This window comes from Sciurus carolinensis, chromosome 10, assembly GCF_902686445.1.
Source record: "Sciurus carolinensis chromosome 10, mSciCar1.2, whole genome shotgun sequence".
Classification (NCBI taxonomy): domain Eukaryota; kingdom Metazoa; phylum Chordata; class Mammalia; order Rodentia; family Sciuridae; genus Sciurus; species Sciurus carolinensis.
The window spans coordinates 32462133-32484536 of NC_062222.1; the positions used below are offsets into that span (position 1 = coordinate 32462133).

Genomic DNA, 22404 nt, shown 5'->3' on the forward strand with positions numbered 1-22404 from the left:
AGTGTATTCTCAATATATGATTCACTTAAGGAGAGGGAGCAGAGATATCTCTAATGAGATTATTTCCAATGAGGTTTACTTTGTTTGATGTTGTTTTTTGGATCATTGACTCTATCAGGTACATTTTCTGTTGATTTAAATCACATTTTACTACTCTACAATAAAAACTAGTGCTATAGGCATGAAAACTTGTAAAAAATATTCATTATATAAAATTCTTTCCATGGTTGGCTTAGGAAATTAAATCAATTGGGAATAATAAACAAATGATTGTTTTAAAGTTTTAGTCTTCCTGAAAAGTTAATGCAACTTCCATAGTTTCCTACTGAAAATAAATTTTATTCAATAAATTGAGTTGAAATGAGTTGAATTAAATTGAATTAAATGAGTTGAAATGTCCAATATATTTTAATGACATCAAATATAAATTGCAACATTTAAATTTCTTTATTCTTACATAATATACCAAAAATAACTCTGGAATCATAGGACTGAGATTTTATTTTACTTTTTAATTTAATTTTTTGTGGTGCTAGAGATGAAACCCAGAACTTCTTGCATGCTAGGAAAGCCCTCTACCCTTAAACTACACCCAGCCCTGCACTAAGATTTTAAATCTCACTGTCTTTCACTCATTTGCTAATGACTTGGGATGACATTCATTCATTCACTCATTTATTTATCCATTCAACACATTTTTGTTGAATTTCTACTCTGCAGCAGGATCTGTTCTAAATGTTAAAAGAAAAGACAAAACCCTGTTCTTCAAGGAGTTCACAATCTGCAGACTAAAACTCAGCAATTCCCTTTTAGAGCTGATACAAACTGCTTTAATGAGAGCTTAAAACATACATGTTCAAAACAGAACTTTTCATTTTCCACTACTAACTAGCTTTTCTTAGCGTCTCCAAATTATTTCTTCAACAGTCTTTTCCATCTCAATTGATGGCAGGTCAAACCTTCAGTTGTTACCTAGATTAAATTTGAAAATGACCTTGACTTCTCTCTTTCCTTTGCAGCCCACATCCAATCTGTCAGAAAATTTTATTAGTGCTGCCTCACTCCTTACCACCTCCTCCACAACCACTCTCAATGCAACTACCATCCTGTCTCTACCAGGATGATCCCCCAAATCTAATGAACTGGTTTCTCTCTTCCTACACTTCTCTCCATCTTTGTCATCCTGATAGTTCTGTTCCAAATCCTCCAATGTGTTTGTTTCAGTTGGTGTACAAGTGATCCTGTTGACTTAGGAGGCCCTAAATGCTCTGTCACTTAGTCACCTCATTTCTCAGCATGGTCCCATTCACTCACAGTGTTCCAGCAACATTGGCAGGCTTGCTAATCCTTAAGTGCCCTGGGTACCTGCCCACATCAGGGACTTTGCATTGCTTATTCGCTCTTCTGGACCATTCTCCCCTTATATGCCTACATAACTAAGCCTCTTGCATTGCTTAGATCTTTGCTCAAATGGCATCTTCTTAAGAAGCTAATTGACAGAGGGTCTCTATTTAAAACTGCAGTCTCTCCGTCATCAGAGGTAACATCACCCTTCCTTGGCTCCATCTCCCCACTCCCATTCTTACCTTGAAGTATAATGTATTGATCATTAATTGATTCATTACATTATTGTCTGCCTCATCCTGCTTGAAAGTAAGTGCAGTTTTATTGTTTATTCATGGATATATCCCAAGCTATTCGATAAACACTTTGCAAAGAAGAAAGCAAGCTATCACCTATAATAAACACATAATTCTGGTTCTGGAGGTAAGAAAAGTCTTCTTGAAGGAAGCGACATAGAATTTAAACCTGAAAGAGAGGTGGAAATGAAGGGCAAGTAGAAGGAACAGTGGCTCCAGTGAGAAGAAATTAGGTGAAATCTCCAGGGCAAGGAAAATATAAACATTTCCACAAGGCTGAAGGTTGATTGGGAGTGTTTTGAGGGAATGTTGAGAAATTGTACTTTAGAAATGTGCAGAATCCAGGACTTGGAGGTGTAGATCAGTGGGAGATCTTGCCTAGCATGTGTGAGGTCCAGGGTCTGATCTACTAGCACTGAAAAAATGCAGCATCCTGGTCTTGTGTGCCTTGGTGACATACTAAGAAATACTTTGTCTTATTCTGAGTACAACAGGGAAACCCTAGAATAGATTGGTGATCTCACATTAGATGCAGGAAGATTGCTCTAGCTGCCCTGGTGACAAGAGATAGCAGGCAATACAGGTGCAGAACAATGCTACAAACAATCTAGGCCAGACATGATAGGTGAATTTGTTACATTTACCATTTCTCTTAATTTCCTTATTTACAACTGAAAGAAATTCAACCTTTCATTTTATAATATGCTGATATAAATTCCATTGAGAAATATTTGTAGATTAAAAATAAGATTCTTATTTAGCTTATTGGCTCTGAGTCTTACATGATGATTTGCAAGAGTAGGTACATGAGAGGTACTTATAGGAATGAAGGATAATGAACTGTAAAATAAAAGTAATCACTTAGAAAATACAAATCACTGAGAAAATATGTCGTGATCATTGCTATGAAATTTGGTTGAAGTTTCTGCCACAACATTGGTGTGTCCATTTATTCAGCCATAACCGTAGTGAGTCATTTTACTTGGTGACATGTACAGTGACTGCAGAAATCTGACCTGATCCTCCATAGCATCTAGATTGACCTGTGGGATGATGAAAGTAGGTATTTTTACCTTTCTTAAACAAACAATGTCAAAAAAAGACAAATTATGATAATGATTTGTCCCTCTGTAAAAAATAATTTACAAATATTTCTATTTTGAGATGGATTTTGTGTTTTCCTTGTCTCCAACAAACTTGCAAGATATGACTATCCATTCCATCTTCTCTCATAATAACCCCATTTCTCCTTTGGGTCTTTGATGTCTTGCTGGTGTTAAGGAATTCAACACTAATATGTGACTTGACATTTGTGTGGCAATTTAAATAATGTCTTTCTCACAAGAATCTCATTTTACTTGGGAAACGACTTAACACACATACTAACTTTCTTAATTGCTATCCTAAGAGACTTATTAGGCCTGTCTGAAAATAGTAAAATCTTTTTCAGTCCAGTAATTAGTGTCGTGCATTAAATAGTACCCTGGTGGCCTAATCGAATTAATTCTGCTTCAGAAGTGTTTAAACTGACCAAAACCACAGCTGATTCTTTAGCATTTACCATTGCTAATATTAAAGTATTGTGCCCACCAACAAACTAGAAGCTTTGCAGATTTTGTTCTTTACATTTTATAGTTTTGAAAGTGTGTATGTGACTGAAATATCCTCATAAATTTGGAAATACTTGGTTTTGATAGAACGTATTTTGCAAAAGTTAGTTGAAGGAATTTTATATATATTATACCATTGAGTGTACATCATTGGTGTTTATAATTATAATGCAGGCTATCTGGGTCCAAATCTCAATTCTGTTACCAATATTTTCCCCCAAAGATTGGATCGACTTTCCCTCTTGGAATTTCGGAACACATAAGATTGAGCATCAAGTTGAACAGTGTAGGAGACTTTTATTCTTGGCCAAGAATAGAAGGGAAAGATAATTTACAAATCAACTTCTCAACCCTTTGAGGGTTTGGAGGTTATAGATAAAGGGTAAAAGAAAGACAAGAAGGGAATAGGCATGCAGATGGAGTTAAAATGAAGTTAGAGGTTGTCTGGTACTCTGGCAGCCCTCTTAGGTTCAACCCGCTTTGGCTAATTCAACCAAGTAGAAACTTCTGGCCTTCAGGCATACTGACCTCAAAGATAAGCAAGATTAGGATGTGGTAGAAATTCAACTGGGTCCCCCGGGTGGGACAAGATTAGGGCAGGTAACATTTCCACATTCTTTATCTGAAAAGGGAACAAGTGAAGATTTCTAATATTTTCCTGAATCTCTAATACCATGATTATGTGAAAAACTAACTTGGGCCCTCAGTAAAAATGCATTACTATTTCTCATTTTTGCTGAATCTCTGAAACCTCATGTGGTTCCACATCTGCTAAAGATTGTAGTGACTTGCATGTAGACATCTTTGATCTCCAGGTGCCCAAACTGAAACCTAAATCACCCTGGACAGTATGTGTTTTTGCATAGATTGTAAAAAATAAGGAACTGCTACAACTAGCAAATGGGAGACACCAGGAGGGATTTTTGCAACGAATGAAATAAAAGCTTTGCCTCTGAGGAAGTCTTTACCTGTTGGCTAAACCAAAACCAGACAGTGCTTTAATTTAAATTTCTTTTTCTATCTTTATCTGAAAGTTGTATTCTTAAGTATGTCATTTCAAGGTTCTGAATATAAAAGGCTTGTTCCTTAAGTAAGATTTTTAGTCAAGGTCAGGAGACATTTTTGGTAATTTAAGCAAAAATATGTCGTTTTTGAATGTATTCTTTTTACACGAAGAGTCTTTCATCAAAGTGGATTCAAATAATTTTTATTATTCATAAAGAATAATAAAGGATGTTAATTTTGGTTTCTTGCCAATGGAGCTTTCATTTCATACCCTTGGAAAATGTGATATGGCTTGTGTGCTTACCAAGGATGTGGAGCTTTTATGAAGATTTTATGCCTTTATGCAGTGAAGTTTCAAAGGGCACATGTTCAAAATGCTTTACAGTAAATTAAAGATGACCTTATCACAGACAGCTCTTTTCCAGAGGGTAGACGGCTGTTGAATTCGAAATTAAGACAAGTGAATAATTTTAAGGATATAGTGTATTTCCTCCTACTGTTCTTTTTCTTATGGCTTTATTTGATTCTTGAATATTGCTAGGAGCTTACAGAAGCCTTCTTAAAATTCTTCATATAGGTTTATTTATTTTCTTGGTGCTCCCCATTTTCTTTTCCATTGCTAATTAGTGTGTAAAAGAAAGAAATAATTTCATTGTGTAAGAACCTCTTCAAAAATATCATTCAGCATACAATAAGTCTATTTAAATATCTTATACTTAGAAATGAGTATATGAAATTTACCAGGCTTTAAGACCTTTAACATTCCAAAGTGTTATGCAAAACATTATTTTTATGGAAAATAACCTGGTGTTAAGGAAATTTTTAAAAAGCATTTTTAGATGTTGATAGACATTTATTTTTATGCTTTTTATTTATATGCAGAAATTTTTAAACATGGTAATTAATCTGGCAAAGGTGATTCAACAGTTAACCTGGAAATGTTGCTTCAAAATTTCTCAGAGCCTGTGATATGTCAATGTGAGGATCATTTTATTGGACCGAGAACTCTTTTTGTTGAGCAGGATAGTGGTTTTCAAAACATTGTGAAAACAAAGTAGTTTTACATTAGGGTAGACAGTAATATAAGGAAAAAATAAAGCAAATTTCCTGGTTAATAACTTATATCTTTAGCATATTTTTAAACTCAACACACTTTTTATTATCTACATATCTGCTTATTTGATATAGTATTTGCTAAATATTCAGTGCTACTTTGGCATTGAGTGGTTCCTGGGTTTCAAGATTGTTCAAAAACTGGTACAGAACCAGGCAAGCCAGAACAGTCACCCACGGTCACAGAATCTAGATTCAAATTCTACTTTTGTCACATATTTTTGTGGTTAGGTATAAAATACAACGTTAAACTGGGTACTTTGGCACATGCCTGTATTCTCAGTGACTTGGGAGGCTGAGGCAGGAGGATTGCAAGTTGAAGGTCAGTCTCAGTAACTTAGCAAGGCCCTGTCTCAAAGCAAAAAACAACAATAATTTTTAAAAAGTGTTCTACTCAGGATAGAACACTCCTGGGTTCAATTCCCATTATCAAAACAAAGCAAAACAAAACAAAAAACCCAACTTTATAACTTGGTATCTACACCTACAAAATTTGAATAAAAATACTGGGGCACAGGATTCTTTTAAAAGGACTTACTGAGATTTGCCACATGGAGAGCTGGGTGAACATAGTTCTTTTTCCTTAATTTTCAACACTTCTGTGGCATAGAAGAGTCTTCGTTCTTATTTTACTAAGAAACCTTAGACACTGATACTTCACTTAACTTGCCCAAAGATAACAGAGTAGTAAATGGTAAAATCTGGAATGGAGACTTCCTTGTCTTATGATACTAAATGCAATGCTTTCTAAACTGCTCTCAGCTAAATTTTGAGTTCCATGGAAAATTCAGAAAGTGGCCATTCGTAGGAAATTTTGTAACAATTTGATAGTACCTAAAGGTTAGTACTTCTATTTTTTAATTTCTTTTTTCTAGTTGTTCATGAGATGGATAATATATTTAGGAAAAGATGTTATTGTGATGATAATCCATAAAATTTTATGTTGTGTTCTATCCTCTTTTATATGCATCATGTTTGAGATGAACATAGAACTTCACATACACCCCCACCCCTGCTGCTTTTGATGTCAGGCATGATGTATTCTGGTGTCAGTGGTTATAGTAATGTATTATCAGATGACTTGTCTGGTTTGCCTAATTACTGTTGGACAAAATAAACAGATTTAAAATGCATGCTTTACTTAATTTTGAATACTACATTTCAATAAATACACATTCAAAATGGAATAAAAAGAGCATTTGGAAAATGGACCATAAAGACGACTTTCCAGATTTCTTCTGATAGCATGGAGATGATGTGTTCGTGAAATAGGACTGCAAAGCATAACAGCCCCCCACTGAAATATAAATTTCCAGCTCAGGGATTTCACAGAGTGTAAACATCAGGGCAGAGATGAAGCATTTGTTTTCAAAGAAGGAGATAGTTACATTGCCATCACGTTCCCTTCAAATTAATTTACATCTACTTTAGCGGATGGGCGAATAAAACAGAAATATTTAACTATCCAATCAAAAATGTGAACATACTTGTTTAGAGAAATCAATGAGCCACATATGCAGAACATAAACCAAAAGGAACTCTGGAAGCAGAACCAGCTGATTTTTCTCTCAGCCCAGAATTGTGTTTCTGTGACTGTGACTTTTAATTTAAAATGATAATAGGCTTAAGACTTGATTAGATTTGAGCATTTGAAAAAGGTTGAAAGGATTTTTCTTTCTAATGTGCTCATGCTCTCAGTTATAATGGCAATATGCAGCATGGATCTAAGTGCTTTTAGTTCATTTTGTCTAATCTTATTTTTTAATGTAGTTCACCAACATTTATAGACCACTAATATATTTAGTAAATGGCTTTACAGATTTCTCCTAGTAATGTGAGCAAGTGAACTCGATGAAGATTTTGGCTTTTAGCTATTATCATAATTTTAATACAAATTGCAATATTTTTAACCTCCAATTTATTCAATTTAGGCTCCATTTCCCATCCAGAGATCTGGACATTATTTTAAGAGTTAAGTTGGCAATGAACTGACTTCTGTATGAGAAAGCAAATACATCAATGCGTTTCCCTCTAGGATGATAGAAACAGACACACAAGTGAGGTAGATTAACCCTGCTGTGACATTTCTTATTTGCTTCAAAAGTCTTTCCTTAAGTAGACATGATATGAAACAATGGGGATATAATCTAATTTTTAAAAAAAAATGATACATGGATATTATAGAATTTAGGAAAAGAAATGTAATTATCTATGTTTCCTCTCTATTATTATATCCTCCCCCTCTTTTTTTTTTTTTTTTTTAGAGAGGATATAACTATTTCTTGTCAGTCTTCTTGTTGTTGCCCAACTTTTTCTATTGAGTCATAATAGTAATATTCATCACTTATTTCATTGAATGCATTAATTGTTGTTATATAACCTTCTTAGTATCACTTTTAAAAATTTTTTATTAGTACACTATAGTTACACATAACAGTGGGGTTCATTTTGACATAATCATTACATGCATGAGATAAAATTTGCTCAACTTTAGTCCCCAGTGCTTCCTCTTTTCTTCCCCACCTTCCTCCCTTTATTCTTTCTTCTGCTCTATAGTGGTTTGCCTTCTATTAGTATCATTTTGTAATAGCTGCAAAATATCTTCCATTACAGAAAATATGGTGTTTTTAACATTCCCTTGTTTTTGGAAATTTAGGTCATTTCTAATATTTTTCACACTATAAATAATTAATATCTTTGTATAAAAATTCGCTGTTTTCCAGAATATTTTGGGGGGATACATTTCAGAAATCACATACTGTGTCAAGTCAGCATAAGTTGCCTACGTGGATCTCATATGTTATAGTTTGCCTAATACCTTGTATGTGCCATTTAAAGATAAAAGTTGCAGATTTTGCAAACAGATCTAAATGAAACCCATTCCCAATTTGTGCAAAATCTGCAACTTTTATCTGTAGGCAACACAAGTGGGATCATTCAGGAGATAATCTGTAGATTCTTCAGAAAACTGAAATAGTGAGAAGGACCCATGAGAGGACCTATATAGGACACTGTAGCCCAAGAGAAGAAGTTGGTATTTGAGAAGAAATTTTAGAAAAAAAGTATTTACAAATGGGGCTAGGAGTGTAGTTCAGTGGTGGAGCATCTGCTTAGCATGTGTGAGGTCCTGGGTTCAGTCCTGGGGCAGGGGGAAGAAAAGTAAAAGAAGGAATTTTTGCTGATAAATATAAATATCTTACTATATTTGCAGCACTCGTTTTCATTCATAGTATGTATAGCCTCAGACTGATTTTGTCTTTTTATTCTTTCTCCCTCCTAACTTCCCCACCAAATTTGCCCACCTATGTCATGTATGTGATAAAATGAAAGCAATTCAACTAAATAAATTTATTTGCAAAGATTAAATAAATGATATTCTCATCCAACATTCTGGCATAAAAATAAAATGGAGGCTTATAAGATTTCAGGCTGCATGGAGAAGATTCACACCACATAAGCTGTTTTCTTATTTGCCTTTTTGCAAAATCTTTTCATATTGAAAGAAGGAAGACAGATGTCTATCTACCATGGGGTCAACTTAAAGTATTGCAATATAGTGCAATGATCTATGTATATCTTTTCACTGGAATGGGAGAGAATGTGAGTCTCATGAGGACTGATTCCTCCCTCCACCCCTCCTATTCCCTCTACTTCCCTTCATTCCTCTCTCCCTTCCTCCTTTATCCCTCCCTCTCTTCCTTTTTTCCTTCCTTCCTCATCAGTCTTTGCAGTGTGCCCAGCCCTTCCCCAGTTTCTGAGAATTCAGTGGTAACAGACAAGATCTGTAGTTCCCTGGAGTAAATATCCTTGTGGGGAGAAGAGATGAACTAGACAAATACAAAATATGTACATAAGATGCTCAGCTATTGGTAAAGACATGCAGAGAACAAATACCCTTGTTTGAGGAGAGTAACTGGGAGAGGTGTGGGCAGGAAGGGGAACCTGAAGGAAGTAATGTTCAGAAAATGAATGGCATTTAAAGTTATGGACCAAAGGCGAGCACTTAGAGCAAGAAGGGTTGATATGGAATTTAGAAAATTTCTCTCAAAGAATTTGTCTGTGGTGGAGCAGAAAAATGGGGTAGACCTTGGAAGGACATATGGATTTAAGGATAAGAATCATTTTATTTTTCTTTCTTTCTCACTCTGACATCTATTTCTCTATTTATCTGTGGTTGGAGATACTAGGGCAGTTTTATTTCTAATAGAGATGATCTAATAGAGAATGGGGGCTACGGAAAGGTCTTGATGTGTGACTGCCAAAATAATGTCTTCAGGAAATTAGAAGGATGGAGTCAGGGCACTGTTGGAGGGATGTTCCTAAGAAGGAACATGGCCATCTCATGCACTATCTTCCTGAAAGAAGAGCAGTACTGGGAGTTAAATAGTCTTATGGTTGAAAAATAAGGAAGATTAGTCTGGTGGCATCTAGTTCTCTATGATATGTAAGGTACTCATGTAGTATTTTTCTACTTGGCTCTAGTTCCTTTTATAATTCTTCTATCCCACAGAACTCTGTATACTGGTAGTTTAGAGTCAGTGTTATCACAGAGTGTTAAAGAATAAAGAGGGTATTGAAATCATGAAGTTTGGTCAATTTTAAATCTACTCTATGATCAGAATCACTCAGGAGAACTTAAGTAACTCTCCTAAGACCACTGTAGTTATATGTACATAAGCATCGCCAGGGTTGAATCAGAGACTGAGCATCCTGAAATTCACGTGTACTCTTTCCACATTTCTCTTACTAGATGGTGAATAAATGTTTCTTTGTTTCTTTGATACCTTTGTATAACGTCAAACCTGCCATAAAGTGATAATGCTTTCCTGAGAAACCAATTAGAAAAATAGCATCGAAATAATCATTATGGAAAGGTCCTACCTGAAATAGTATATATACTAACATAACAGAAAATGTTCACAGCCAAGAGCACATGCTGTAGTCCCAGTATTCCATACCACTTTCTTGGATCCTCAGGGTTCTAGATGTAAAAATTGTGTTTGAATCTTGAATTTTGTTGTAAGCTCTTGGATTACATGGTGGGCAACTGCTCTCTGGATTGCCAGTGTGCAACGAGTTTCTGATGTTTCTCCCATTCTAATGACATGCATGTGGACCTTTTCAGTATACTTCTGCCCTGACCTACGATGCTGTTCAAGTGATGACCGAAGCTTTCCGCAACCTACGAAAGCAGAGAATAGAGATCTCCCGAAGGGGGAATGCAGGAGACTGTTTGGCAAACCCAGCAGTCCCCTGGGGACAAGGTGTGGAAATAGAAAGGGCGCTCAAACAGGTCAGTCTCTCAAAATGAGTGTTATTGTGATTTCACATAGCCATTCTTGTTTTTTTCCTGATGAATTTGTCATGCTTGCTTGCTTTATTCTTATATTTAATATACAAGCATTATCTCCTAACAACACAAAGGTAGGTTGAAGACTGAAAGAAATCCAATCAAAGTAATTGCTTCACTGGAGCCCAGTAAGAATTATCTGTGCAGTTTGTATATCTGAGTGAAGTAAATGTATAACTCTGCTTCTTTTCCATTTCCTTATTAGGTTCAAGTTGAAGGTCTCTCAGGAAATATAAAGTTTGACCAGAATGGAAAAAGAATAAACTATACAATTAACATCATGGAGCTCAAAACTAATGGGCCCCGGAAGGTAAATCTTTAGAGATTTAAAGGCAGGTGTCTCTCTGTGGAGAGGTGAGTTAGCTAATTGTCATCCCACTTCTCCAAAAACATCCTGGAGAGACGGTTCATGTGGAATTTAGTGACTTCTAGAAACATATATTATTGAATTTTTTTCTGAATCAAATCTATTCATTTCTGGTAAGTAGTATTGAAATGTAATTTAAAAATCACCTGTAAGTAAAACTGTTATAATTTTTTTTCAGAATATTGTCAAAAAAATAAAAAGAATTTGGTAAGAAAAAAATAACTATTACTGAAGGTTTAGGGTTCAGAAGACAAAAAATAGTAACTACAAATGTGGATTAACTTCAATTCAACATCTTTCTTTTAACTGTCATAGTTTTAAAATATCACTGTTTGGTATTTATTATTTATTTCTGTAAGATCACTCCTGAACAACTCATAGAGAATGTGAAAAGTGAATATGAAGATACAGGCCCATTTTAAGAATTGCTTTTGCTTGTTTTGAATAGTTCCTTTTTAGTTTGATAACATGTACATGTTTTTTAGTTTAGAAGAAGCTCAGTTAATGTGGGTGTAATTTTGGACTCAGACATGGGCTTAAAAATAATTAAATAATTTGGTAAGCGAAAGGTCATTTATCCATGGGCCTCCCTGCTGTGACCTTTTTCAGATTGGATACTGGAGTGAAGTGGACAAAATGGTTGTTACCCTTACGGAGCTCCCCTCTGGAAATGACACCTCTGGGCTTGAGAATAAGACTGTTGTGGTCACCACAATTTTGGTAATTAGCTGCATTTGCCTATGTTGTACTTTCCTTTTTCTGATGAAAAATATCTTCCAAGGAGTGTCACTGTTTATGTTTTAGGACAATAACTAATACAGAGCTGCTTTTGCAATGTTATAATCATTTATGGCATTTTTTATTCTGTCAAAAGAACAACACAGACCCTTGCAGAACCATTCACACTGTTCCCTGTCTTGTGCAAGTCTGAAATTTAGCCTGACGAAGAGGTCATTCCCTGTTGCACACACAGATAAACAACAGGGCAAAGACTTTAAGAGAGTCGTCATATTTCTTCAGATGTTTTGCCTTTCCATTTCCACCCAACTCTGGGTAAACTCTGTATTCCATTTGTTACATGGGCTGATAATGTTCTCCACTTTTTTGTTTCATAATAAAAGATGAACTTCTTAAAAACCAAGATGATCTACCTTCTTTTTACCCTTAGATTGTACACAGTGGTTGGTTCATGCCAGTATAAAATAAATGCATATTAAATGAATGAGGCAAAATTGAATTGAATCTTGAACATCTGGACTTTGGATAGATGGAAGGGAAACGTGGGTTATGATAACAAGCTGTTGGTGAAGTGAAGTTGAGAAATTAGAGTTCATTACAGAATATGATTTTGTGACAAATAATCGTGTTTCATTTCACTTTAGCACTGAGGTAATAGATTTATGGAATTCCTTATCCCAATAATAAGGGATGCAAATATAGATAGGATAGTAATGGACTTGAATGAAAACCTCAGTAGAAGCTTGAAAGTCTCTTAGTAAGGGTGAGTTAGACATTTGTGGATTCTCACCTTCATCATGTCGAGCAGCGCTATTGAATTGAGACCTCAAGTATCCTTGGTGACTCTTCCATTGAAGAACATGAAATGATGCTGAGTCATTTTTCCGTGCTTCCTCTGAAGTTCAGAGCAGGGTACTGCTCGCCAGCTATCCATGCACCATCATCCTAGGACTTTACATTTCGTAGAGGAAGTGAGACCTGAAACCTGCAGGAGTAGAATCAGCACATCACCATGGTGTTGACTCTTTAAGTCTGAGTATCAAAGGGATACACAGATGGGCCCAATTTCCATATGGAACCTCCTGGGGTAGCAATGACACAAGACTGTGGGTGGATGCTGTTCTTGTGGTTGGTACAAAATTAACCAAGAGTAAGGGTATGGTAGAGCCAGTGTTGAATAAAATAGAGGTGAGCAGCATCTTCCTCTCCCAGCTCTAGGAATTACAAACAGAAGGGGACATGCTACCAATTTGTGATTTTAAGTATCTTGTTAATTCTGATATGGTTAGATAAAAACCATCTTTTTTTTCTTTTCCCCTTCCCGCCTCTCTCTCTCTCTCTCTCTTTTTCTTTCTTTCTTTCTTTTTGTGGTACCAAGGATTGTATCCATGGTTGCTCCACCACTGAGTGACATCCCCTGTCCTTTTAAATTTTTATTTTGAGATAGGGTCTCATTAACTTGCTGAGGCTGGCCTCTACCTTGTGATCCTCTTGCTTCAACATCTTGTCCTGAGTCGCTGGAATTGTAGGCATGTGCCATGGGTACTAGTAATCTTAATGAAATATAATGACAGGTATTTGAGGACCCTTATTCCAGAAGCATTATGCTTATCTTTTTCCATGCTCATGTTGTACACCATCTATGTTCTACGTTATGTTTGGCAAACATGTTATTACTAAACCAGGAAGTTTGATTCAATGCGAGTACATTATTAACTCGGCTATTTTAATCAGCTAAAGTGCTGTCTTTCCATATAGGAATCTCCATATGTTATGATGAAGAAAAACCATGAAATGCTTGAAGGCAATGAGCGCTACGAGGGCTATTGTGTCGACCTGGCTGCAGAAATCGCAAAACACTGTGGGTTCAAGTACAAGTTGACCATTGTTGGGGATGGCAAGTATGGGGCCAGGGATGCAGACACGAAAATTTGGAATGGGATGGTTGGAGAACTTGTTTATGGGGTAAGTATGACTCTCCTCGTAAAGCTGTTTAATTTGAACCGTTGTGACAGAATGGCCTTCCCTCCCTTCCAAGTGTGTGTATCTGAGGTTGCTGGTGTCCCACATTACTCTTATTTCCCTGTGAACATGTGAAAGATTGAGACTGAAGCCAGAAGTAAACATGCAGATAGCTGAGGTAGGCATACATCTGTCTTGAAGTGTATGGGCCATACATATTATAAAGGCTGCAAAAACATAGATATGGTGTGGATGTGTAATTATGGTCAAGTCAGATGGGTATGCTGTTTATTAATAAAGAGGGAGGATATTTGGCCAACAAATTGCTTTCCTGTTTGTTCTTTACTGGCACTTTCCTAGGGAAATAATTGTTGCCACTTTTCTGATGTCTTTCCTTCCCTTTCCATCCAATCATGTAACCATGATTTCTTTTTGACTGCAACTCCAGTTCCTCCTCTCCTTTGTTTCCCTTCCAGAAAGCGGATATTGCAATCGCTCCATTAACTATTACCCTTGTGAGAGAAGAGGTGATCGACTTCTCAAAGCCCTTCATGAGCCTGGGGATATCTATCATGATCAAGAAGCCTCAGAAGTCCAAACCAGGAGTGTTTTCATTTCTTGATCCTTTAGCCTATGAGATCTGGATGTGCATTGTTTTTGCCTACATTGGGGTCAGTGTAGTTTTATTCCTGGTCAGCAGATTTAGCCCCTACGAGTGGCACACTGAGGAGTTTGAAGATGGAAGAGAAACACAAACTAGTGAATCAACTAATGAATTTGGGATTTTTAATAGTCTCTGGTTTTCCTTGGGTGCCTTTATGCAGCAAGGATGCGATATTTCGCCAAGGTTGGTTACTCACCTGCTTCAACTTTGTGCATTTTAGGTCTCCAGTGGATATTCATGGTGTTTATGAATTCACTCTAAAGAAGTTACCAGCTGCCGACTGCTTGTCCAAGCAATTTAAGACTTTGAAGGACAAACTTTGACCATCGGCGTAAGCCTGTGAAATATTTGAACAATGTTCTTTGAATGTTGATCAGGTATTTCCCTGGTGAAATTATACACACCATGGAGAGGCTATAAAATGCATAAGGTTCCTATCATTCCATGCCTTCTTGGAGGGGTACCGTGTTTTTGCTGCATATTCTCATTTTACAGTCATCTGTGTATTGATTCACAGACCTGTATATGGGAAAATGGGCAATATTATTCTTCATTAACCAAAACAAAAAAACACAACAACTTGTTGGAAAAAAATTCATTGGCACACATCCATCCATTTTATTTTCCTAACATTGACTGGTAGAAATACTATAAGAAAGACATACAAGTTTCATTTTTGTTTTTCTTTATTTCTTTTTTAATTTTTTTCTTTGAGGTTTGGTGACTGGATTAAAATGATGGTAACATATTTTCTGAGTATCTGGAAATACATAGAGAGGATTAATTATTCATTACAAAGCTTGTGCCATGTTTAATGGTAGACACACACAACATGGAATAAACTCCTCTAGTATCATTAGGATGTGTAAGTTCCTTACTATAATGCCCAATTATAGTAAATTGATTACTTTTATCTTATATACATGAGTGAGAATGATAACCATATGTGGCTTTTCAGAGGAATAAGTCATGTATTCTCTAGTGTATTAACTTTAACATTGAAAGCCAAATGGCTAATAGTCTATTGGCACATTTTAATTTGGGCTAGATGACCCTCCTCTGATTCTAAGGGATGCCTTATGTAGTGAAGGAGGTGAATTCTCTGATATTAATTCATTACATTGTACTTTGAACACTTTTCTGAATTATGAGTTATTAATTTCAAAAAAATATGAAAAGCTCAAAAATTTATATCTTCTAAAATCTTTTTAATGTGTTCCACTAAAGCATGATAAGGAAAATATGCCATGTGGACAGAAATTATCAATGATTTACTTGTCTGATAGGAATTGTGGTGGTAGTGATTTTTTGTTAAAAATCATATTTTTATGAATATAGATTCAAAAAAGCTTAGATCTATCATATTCCTTGGGGCTTACTGCACAGAATTAGAAATAATGCCAGTGATATTTGCATGGCACGACATGTATACATGTGGGAGGGACTGTATGTATATATATATATATGTATAAATTTCATCTCTAGCAGAATATAGAAGATTCACTGCTTCATCTATATATTTAGTTTATCTGATTTAAGTTAAAGGTATGAAGAGACGTTCCTAATAATGAGGGAAAGGGGATCATAGTGAGCACACTCCAGTCCATAAAGTACTAAATAAATGGCTCACCTTTGATTAGAAGGCCACTGAAGTATGTTACCTTAGTTTGAGATGTAAGGCAATTTTCCTGGGGCGATGTAAATTGTGCTCTGTGTTTCGGATGAGTAGGAGAAGTGTCTGGGGTTCATCACGAAGTAGGATACATTATCTGAGTTCTCATAGGTGGATCTTCAGTTCTGTTTGCTCTGCTCACCATTAATCATCTCATGTATCCCAGGTTTGTCAAGGAGTGGGATCCCTGTTTACACACAGTGACTGGGGCAAAAGATACACTTAACATTGCAGGGTCCTCTAGGACATTTTAAATGAGTTCTTATTTTCATTATGCCTGCTTCAAAATAGGATGTTTTTTTCTGTTTTTTAATTTCATTCCTAAGTCATGACTCATAGAATTTCACACAGAACATTTTTTATTTCTTAGTAAGACACACAGATTTTTAGCTAGCATATTTTTTTACTTTTTCACGATTGATTTTTCATCTCAGCATTTTTTATATTCATTTGTGTATCTATATATATATGCAAAACTTATTTTATTAGAAAATTTAAAATGTGAGACTAGGAATGTGGTCAGTGGTACAGTGCTTGCTGGGCAAACATAAAATTCTGAGTTCTATCCCCAGTATTACAAAAATAAATAAATAAATAAAATTTTAAAGATACTTATCTTTATTTTTATGTTTGATATGCATTAAAAGTGAACACAATGTATAGTGCTGAAAAATTTAATGTTTTTTAAAAAATGAAGCAAACTATCATGCTTTAGAATGTGACATGACTACTCTATTCAGAAGAGTAGAGCAGATGATTATCTTTAAGAAAAAGCTTGAAATGCAGATTATTTTAAGAAATGCTCTTTAAGTATTTAAAAAGTTTTTATCATCCCTTTTTAAAAAATGATATGGAACTGTTATTGATGTTCATAGAACACATTTAAGTTGTAATCTAGAATGATTGATTGAACTTATTGTTTTAGTCATTGGCCAGCATATTAACTTTACAATAACTTCACTATAAGACATAGTTTTCCAAAGAATAGTTCCTAAAAATGGGAACTATTTTTCTGCTTGCTCTGGGTGTTCCCCCCAATGTCTCTAAAGGATTTAAATAAATATAAAGTATATATTATTTTAAAAACAATTATTTAATAGAAATTAATAGGAAATATGTGTGTTTATTTCCTTCTTTAATGCATATGCTGAGAAGTAAATTTATTGTTTTTTATTATAGAAACCATTTTTGTCTATTCAGAAGCATTAATTGATACTTCTTTAAAAACCTTTGAAAGTAACAAATTACTTAAGTATTTTTCACTCTGAATGACTTATAAGTCTAACAATTTTTTGAGCTCATACATTTTAAATCAATTGAAATATTTAATCTCACTGAATCTGGCTTAAACATTGAAATAGAAATCAACTGGTGATATTTACTTTTTCAAAGAAAAGGAATGAATTATAGAAATGATTTCCAGACACATTGTAAGTTAGCATTCAGTGGGTAGGGTGGATAGAGTCAAAATCAATTAGCCAGTGATCAACTTCTGTTTGAAGGGATTAATTTTTCAGGCAATGAATCTGCCCTCTTAGATATAGTCTACCTGTTGTGTAGTTTATTCCTCCCACATCATGGGATAAATAGTGAACACTTTGAGAGTAGTTGTGTCTGCCTGAGGAATTTTCCAGTTATAAGTCTTTAATAACCTTTTCAAAATATAAGTGAGAATGATTTAACTTCTTCTATGCTATCATATTTATTTAATTATTTGCATCTCATAGAGTTTTGTGATAAACGTGCTTATATTATTGTTTTCCATTGCTAATCCTCTCATTTTAATCAATAGTAGTTTTCATCTTAAAAATTAAAAAAAAAAAAAACAACTTTCCTTTCAAATTAACTTGCCCCTGCCTTTTTTTCTTCTTGTTTTTTTTTTTAATTTTTATTTTTTTCACGGAATTTGTATTCTACCAATATAACCCAACAATTTAATCTAGTATCTGTTTTAATAAGGAGTACATTTTTAAATGTTAATTAATTGTCAAATATTTGTGATTAAATTTTTAGAAGTATATCCTCTTCACTCTAGCAATCTGATTGACTTTGCTGTAGTAACTCTGACAAAGCAAAGTTACTGACAACAAAGAAAATATTCAGTTTATTTGTTTGTTAATATTACTCAAATTATTTAATTAAGTGTAGAATACCATATCATCGAATAGCAAAATAATACATTAGATATCTTTTTATGTATAGACATATTTATCTACATCAAACTACAGTAAACTAATGGTAATCTATTAAGCTTTTAAAAAGTATTGTATGTAAGAATTCATAGTCACAGAAATATTGCTATTTTATCATATTTCACACTGGTGATTTACATCTTGACAAACTTTTAAACATCTAATTTGTTTCCTTTTAGTTTTCTTTTTTTCTTAAGCAGGAGACAGAGAGGAACAGGGCTGTCCATACCGTGAAGGCATCTGATTTTTATTCATTAAGAATTATGTTTTGTGTCATATCTTTGTTTATGGTATTATTTTTTCCATTTTCTCTCTTATACTGTATCAAATACCTATTTTACACACATAAAATCTAATTAAATTTTGGGCCTTTTTGGGGGATTGGTGCATTAAAGGGAGGGATTTTTTTTTTCTTTGTTTAAACTTACATCCATGGTGCATACTCTCATTTTTTAAAATAGTTCGATTTTGTTTGTAAACATTGTTATGAGTCTTGCTGATATTCTAAGGTTCTCTTCTTCATGTTTACTTATGTCATGAGTGTATAAAGTAGTATGATATTGGATGAATTGTTTGTACATTTCTTAAAATTGCTTCATTATGGAATTTCATACCATAAAATATTTGGGCATTTTAACTTTGAAAGAATCCCAGGACTCTCAAGTTTTGTCCTCAGGGTATGTTATCAGATTTAGTCAATCTGTACTCCTTGCCCAAAATGTTTAATAATTTCTAAATTCATTAACTAGTAGAAATATGTAAAAGTATAAAATGAAATATTCCTATATAAGTCAATATTTGCATATTACTGCTAACTTGTTTTTTTTAATTAGGTCATTCATTTCACTTTACAAATCCATTTCATACTTGTTATTAGATCCCTCTCTGGGCGCATTGTTGGAGGTGTGTGGTGGTTCTTTACCCTGATCATAATCTCCTCCTACACGGCTAACTTAGCTGCCTTCCTGACTGTAGAGAGGATGGTGTCTCCCATCGAAAGTGCTGAGGATCTTTCTAAGCAAACAGAAATTGCTTATGGAACATTAGACTCTGGCTCCACTAAAGAGTTTTTCAGGGTAAGACACACTACTTTGTGGCTTCTGATTTTGTACTTAAAATTTAATTTCTTTAAATTTTGTCACTTCTTCCCTGTTCCATGATCTATGCCAAGGTACTGTGTGAAAGTTACCCTGTCAGTCTCTCTGTTTTTGCTCTTGAACATGTCTCTTCTCTGACCCTTCCCTGCCCCTCTGCATAGCTCTGTTTCTGTGTTGATGCCTAACTCCTCAGGAGAGAAACCATAATGTTGCAATGAAATTTTAATTTTTATAAAGATTAATGGTCCTTTTGGAACAAAATTGAAACAAAATATAGTTAAGTTTTGATCATTAATGTGTTTTAAACAAGGGTATCCTTTTTATTTTATTTTACTAAAATAAGATTGAATTTCTCTTGCACAGTTTATATTTGAAAGATCCACATTGAAACCATATATGCTAATTCTGTGTCAGGAAACAGATTACGTTCTTAAGTGAATATTCTGAATTTTCCATGCAAACCCTCCATGGAGAGGCTAACAAAGACCCTCTACTTTTAAAATAGGTCACACAATCATAATGTGTCTATCAGATGGAGGTTAATATTTCTCTTTTAATTTGTGATTCTCTGTTTATGGGAAAAGACCAGGGTTTGATGCTAGGATAATTTTCTTTCATTTTACTATCATTTATATAAAAGAACTCATCCTGCTAAAATGCTTAAATACAGATGATTAACCTCTGTCTTAAACCAGCGTATATGATGTGTGATGATCTCTGATAATCCATAAGCATCTCTGAATGTATCTGAGTTGTTGTGAGATCATGGCCAATATATTTCATAATTAGGATTGGGACCCCCAATTGGCCAAACGCTGAAGCAGCAGATTGTAATTTGCAGGCTGTCTCTTACTTGTTATCCCTGGTGTCTTTTCCAAATAACTTCTGCTGGCTGTAACATATTAGATGGAAGGAAAAGTGCTAGGGGCAAAATCACAGATAATGACAGAAAGTTAGAAATTGGTTCAGGGGGAGTGTGGACCTTGGTGCTTTCATATGTACCTCAATTTAAGTGGGGAAGAGTGGTCTGCCAGCAGTTTTTTTAGCTTCAAGGAGGATCTAAGTATAAACATGATAATATAAACTTGCTACTAATGACAATCTATGATCATTTCAATCTACATGTTGGGGCTGGGATGTGACTTGATGATAGAGTTCTTACCTAGCATGCATGAAGCCCCGAGATTCAGTCCCTAGTCCCCATGCCCAAACCTTCAAAGACAAATAGCTGAAATGATATTGGACTTACATGTAATATAGGTATGGATACTTTGGCTATACTATAGTGCTCTAGTTTCATAATAACAATAGATTTATTAAAATAAATTAGAATATTGAATGTTTCTTCTTTAGAAGCATATGTCATATATAATGTGACTTGCTTTTATGTTTTTTAAAAAAAATTATTTCTAGTTGTAAATGGACACAATATCTTTTTTCTTTTTCTTTTTTTTTTTTTTTTTTTGGTATTTGTTTTTATGTGGTGCTGAGGATAGAACCCAGAGCCTCACACATGTGAAGCAAGTACTCTACCTCTGAGCTAAAGCCCCAGCCCATGCTTTTATCTTATTTGGGAAAATAAGATACTCTTTGAAGTAAATGAGATTTGTAAATGATACAGGAATCTGTTATGACCTGGTTTACTGGGTGGTACTTCTATTGAGTAAAATTATATTGTTTGTAGATGCTCTCTTGTGAGCAGGCATCTGTTCAAAGAAGTGGGTATCGCCTTGTGTAAAAACAGTGGCATCAACTACTTTCCACCACTATACATCCTCATTACAGAACTTTTCAGTGTACCTTAACTCAGTCCATCACAGAAACATGCCTTACTCAGTAAGATGCCAGGATTTCATACTGGATATACTCAAATTCTCTAATAGACAAGAAGAGAAAACTAGAGGACTCTGGCAAAGAAATTTGCAACATTGTTTCCATGCATGAATCCCAGGGAGAATGAATTTGCAATTTGAAGTTGTGGAATTTTCATAAAGTCATAGAGTTTACCTTTCCTACAGTAATATAGAAATTATGGGGGATATTTAGGAAAACCAATACTTCTTATTGCCATTGGTTCCCAAAGCAGTTTCCTATGCTTTATTGCTTTGAACCTCACAATATTTCTGTCTGATAGTTGCTCTGGTTTTTTTATGGTTTAAGTTGCCTCCAAAAGATTCATGGGCTAGATGGTTGATCCCCAGTCTAATGATGTTGAAAGGTGGTGGAAACTCTAAGGGCAGAGCCTAGTAGAAGATGATTAGGTTATTTGTGGCACAGCCTTTGGAAGGAACTATGTATATCTCATGGGATTCTGGTTAGTTCCTGTGATAGTGAATTGTTATAAAGTGAGGCTAGCCCCATGCACTTGGTCTCTTTTGCATATGACCATTTCCCTTCCCTTCTAACCACCATGTTGGGTCACAGCTAAGTAGGCCCTCACCAGAGACCAAAAAGATGGTGCTACTCAATCTTGGACTTTCAATTTCCGAACCTCTGAACTTATTAACACTTTTGTTCAAAATAAAAACCCAACCTTGAGTAACTTGTTATAACAATAGAAAACAGACCAATTCATTAGGGAAATGATTTTTGTTTGACTTTTATACATTTTTAAACTAAAGCTGAGATAATTTGGGGGACATGACAAATTCAGGCAGCTAGTAAATGGGCTGAGATCTTTTACTCCTGACCTGAATTTTTCTCATGCACTGTTTTTCCTTATATGGCAAGGTCTTGGATTTATTTCACTGCTGCCTTGCTCTGTTCTTGGTGACATCCATGCTTGCTTATGTAATGCTAGAACATCAGTAATGGCTGAAATGCAGGCAGGTCCTCACAGTTCCTTTCAGTATTTCCAAAAGAACTGTTGATGAAATGACATAGGCTAAGTCTCAGCCCACATAACATTGTAGCCAACTTCCTCTTATCTAAGGAAAGAAGAATGTGGGCTCAGAAATACACAGAAACCACAGTATTTATTGTGCTTGTCAGAAA

General features: G+C 34.9%; 1 protein-coding gene across 7 annotated transcripts in view; it reads left to right on the top strand.

The window, feature by feature from the left end:
- Window positions 1–22404, top strand: part of Gria2 (glutamate ionotropic receptor AMPA type subunit 2) — a 134493-nt gene that overhangs the window by 95461 nt on the left and 16628 nt on the right. For all 7 annotated transcript variants that reach the window (XR_007110508.1, XM_047566548.1, XM_047566543.1 and 4 more), the window contains exons 7-12: window positions 10494–10661; window positions 10924–11028; window positions 11695–11805; window positions 13582–13788; window positions 14262–14632; window positions 19191–19389. Coding sequence is in view for 6 of the 7 variants with exons in the window: in XM_047566548.1 (XP_047422504.1) it covers window positions 10494–10661; window positions 10924–11028; window positions 11695–11805; window positions 13582–13788; window positions 14262–14632; window positions 19191–19389 (1161 nt within the window). In the remaining variant the exon portion in view is untranslated. The remainder of the gene's footprint in view (window positions 1–10493; window positions 10662–10923; window positions 11029–11694; window positions 11806–13581; window positions 13789–14261; window positions 14633–19190; window positions 19390–22404) is intronic.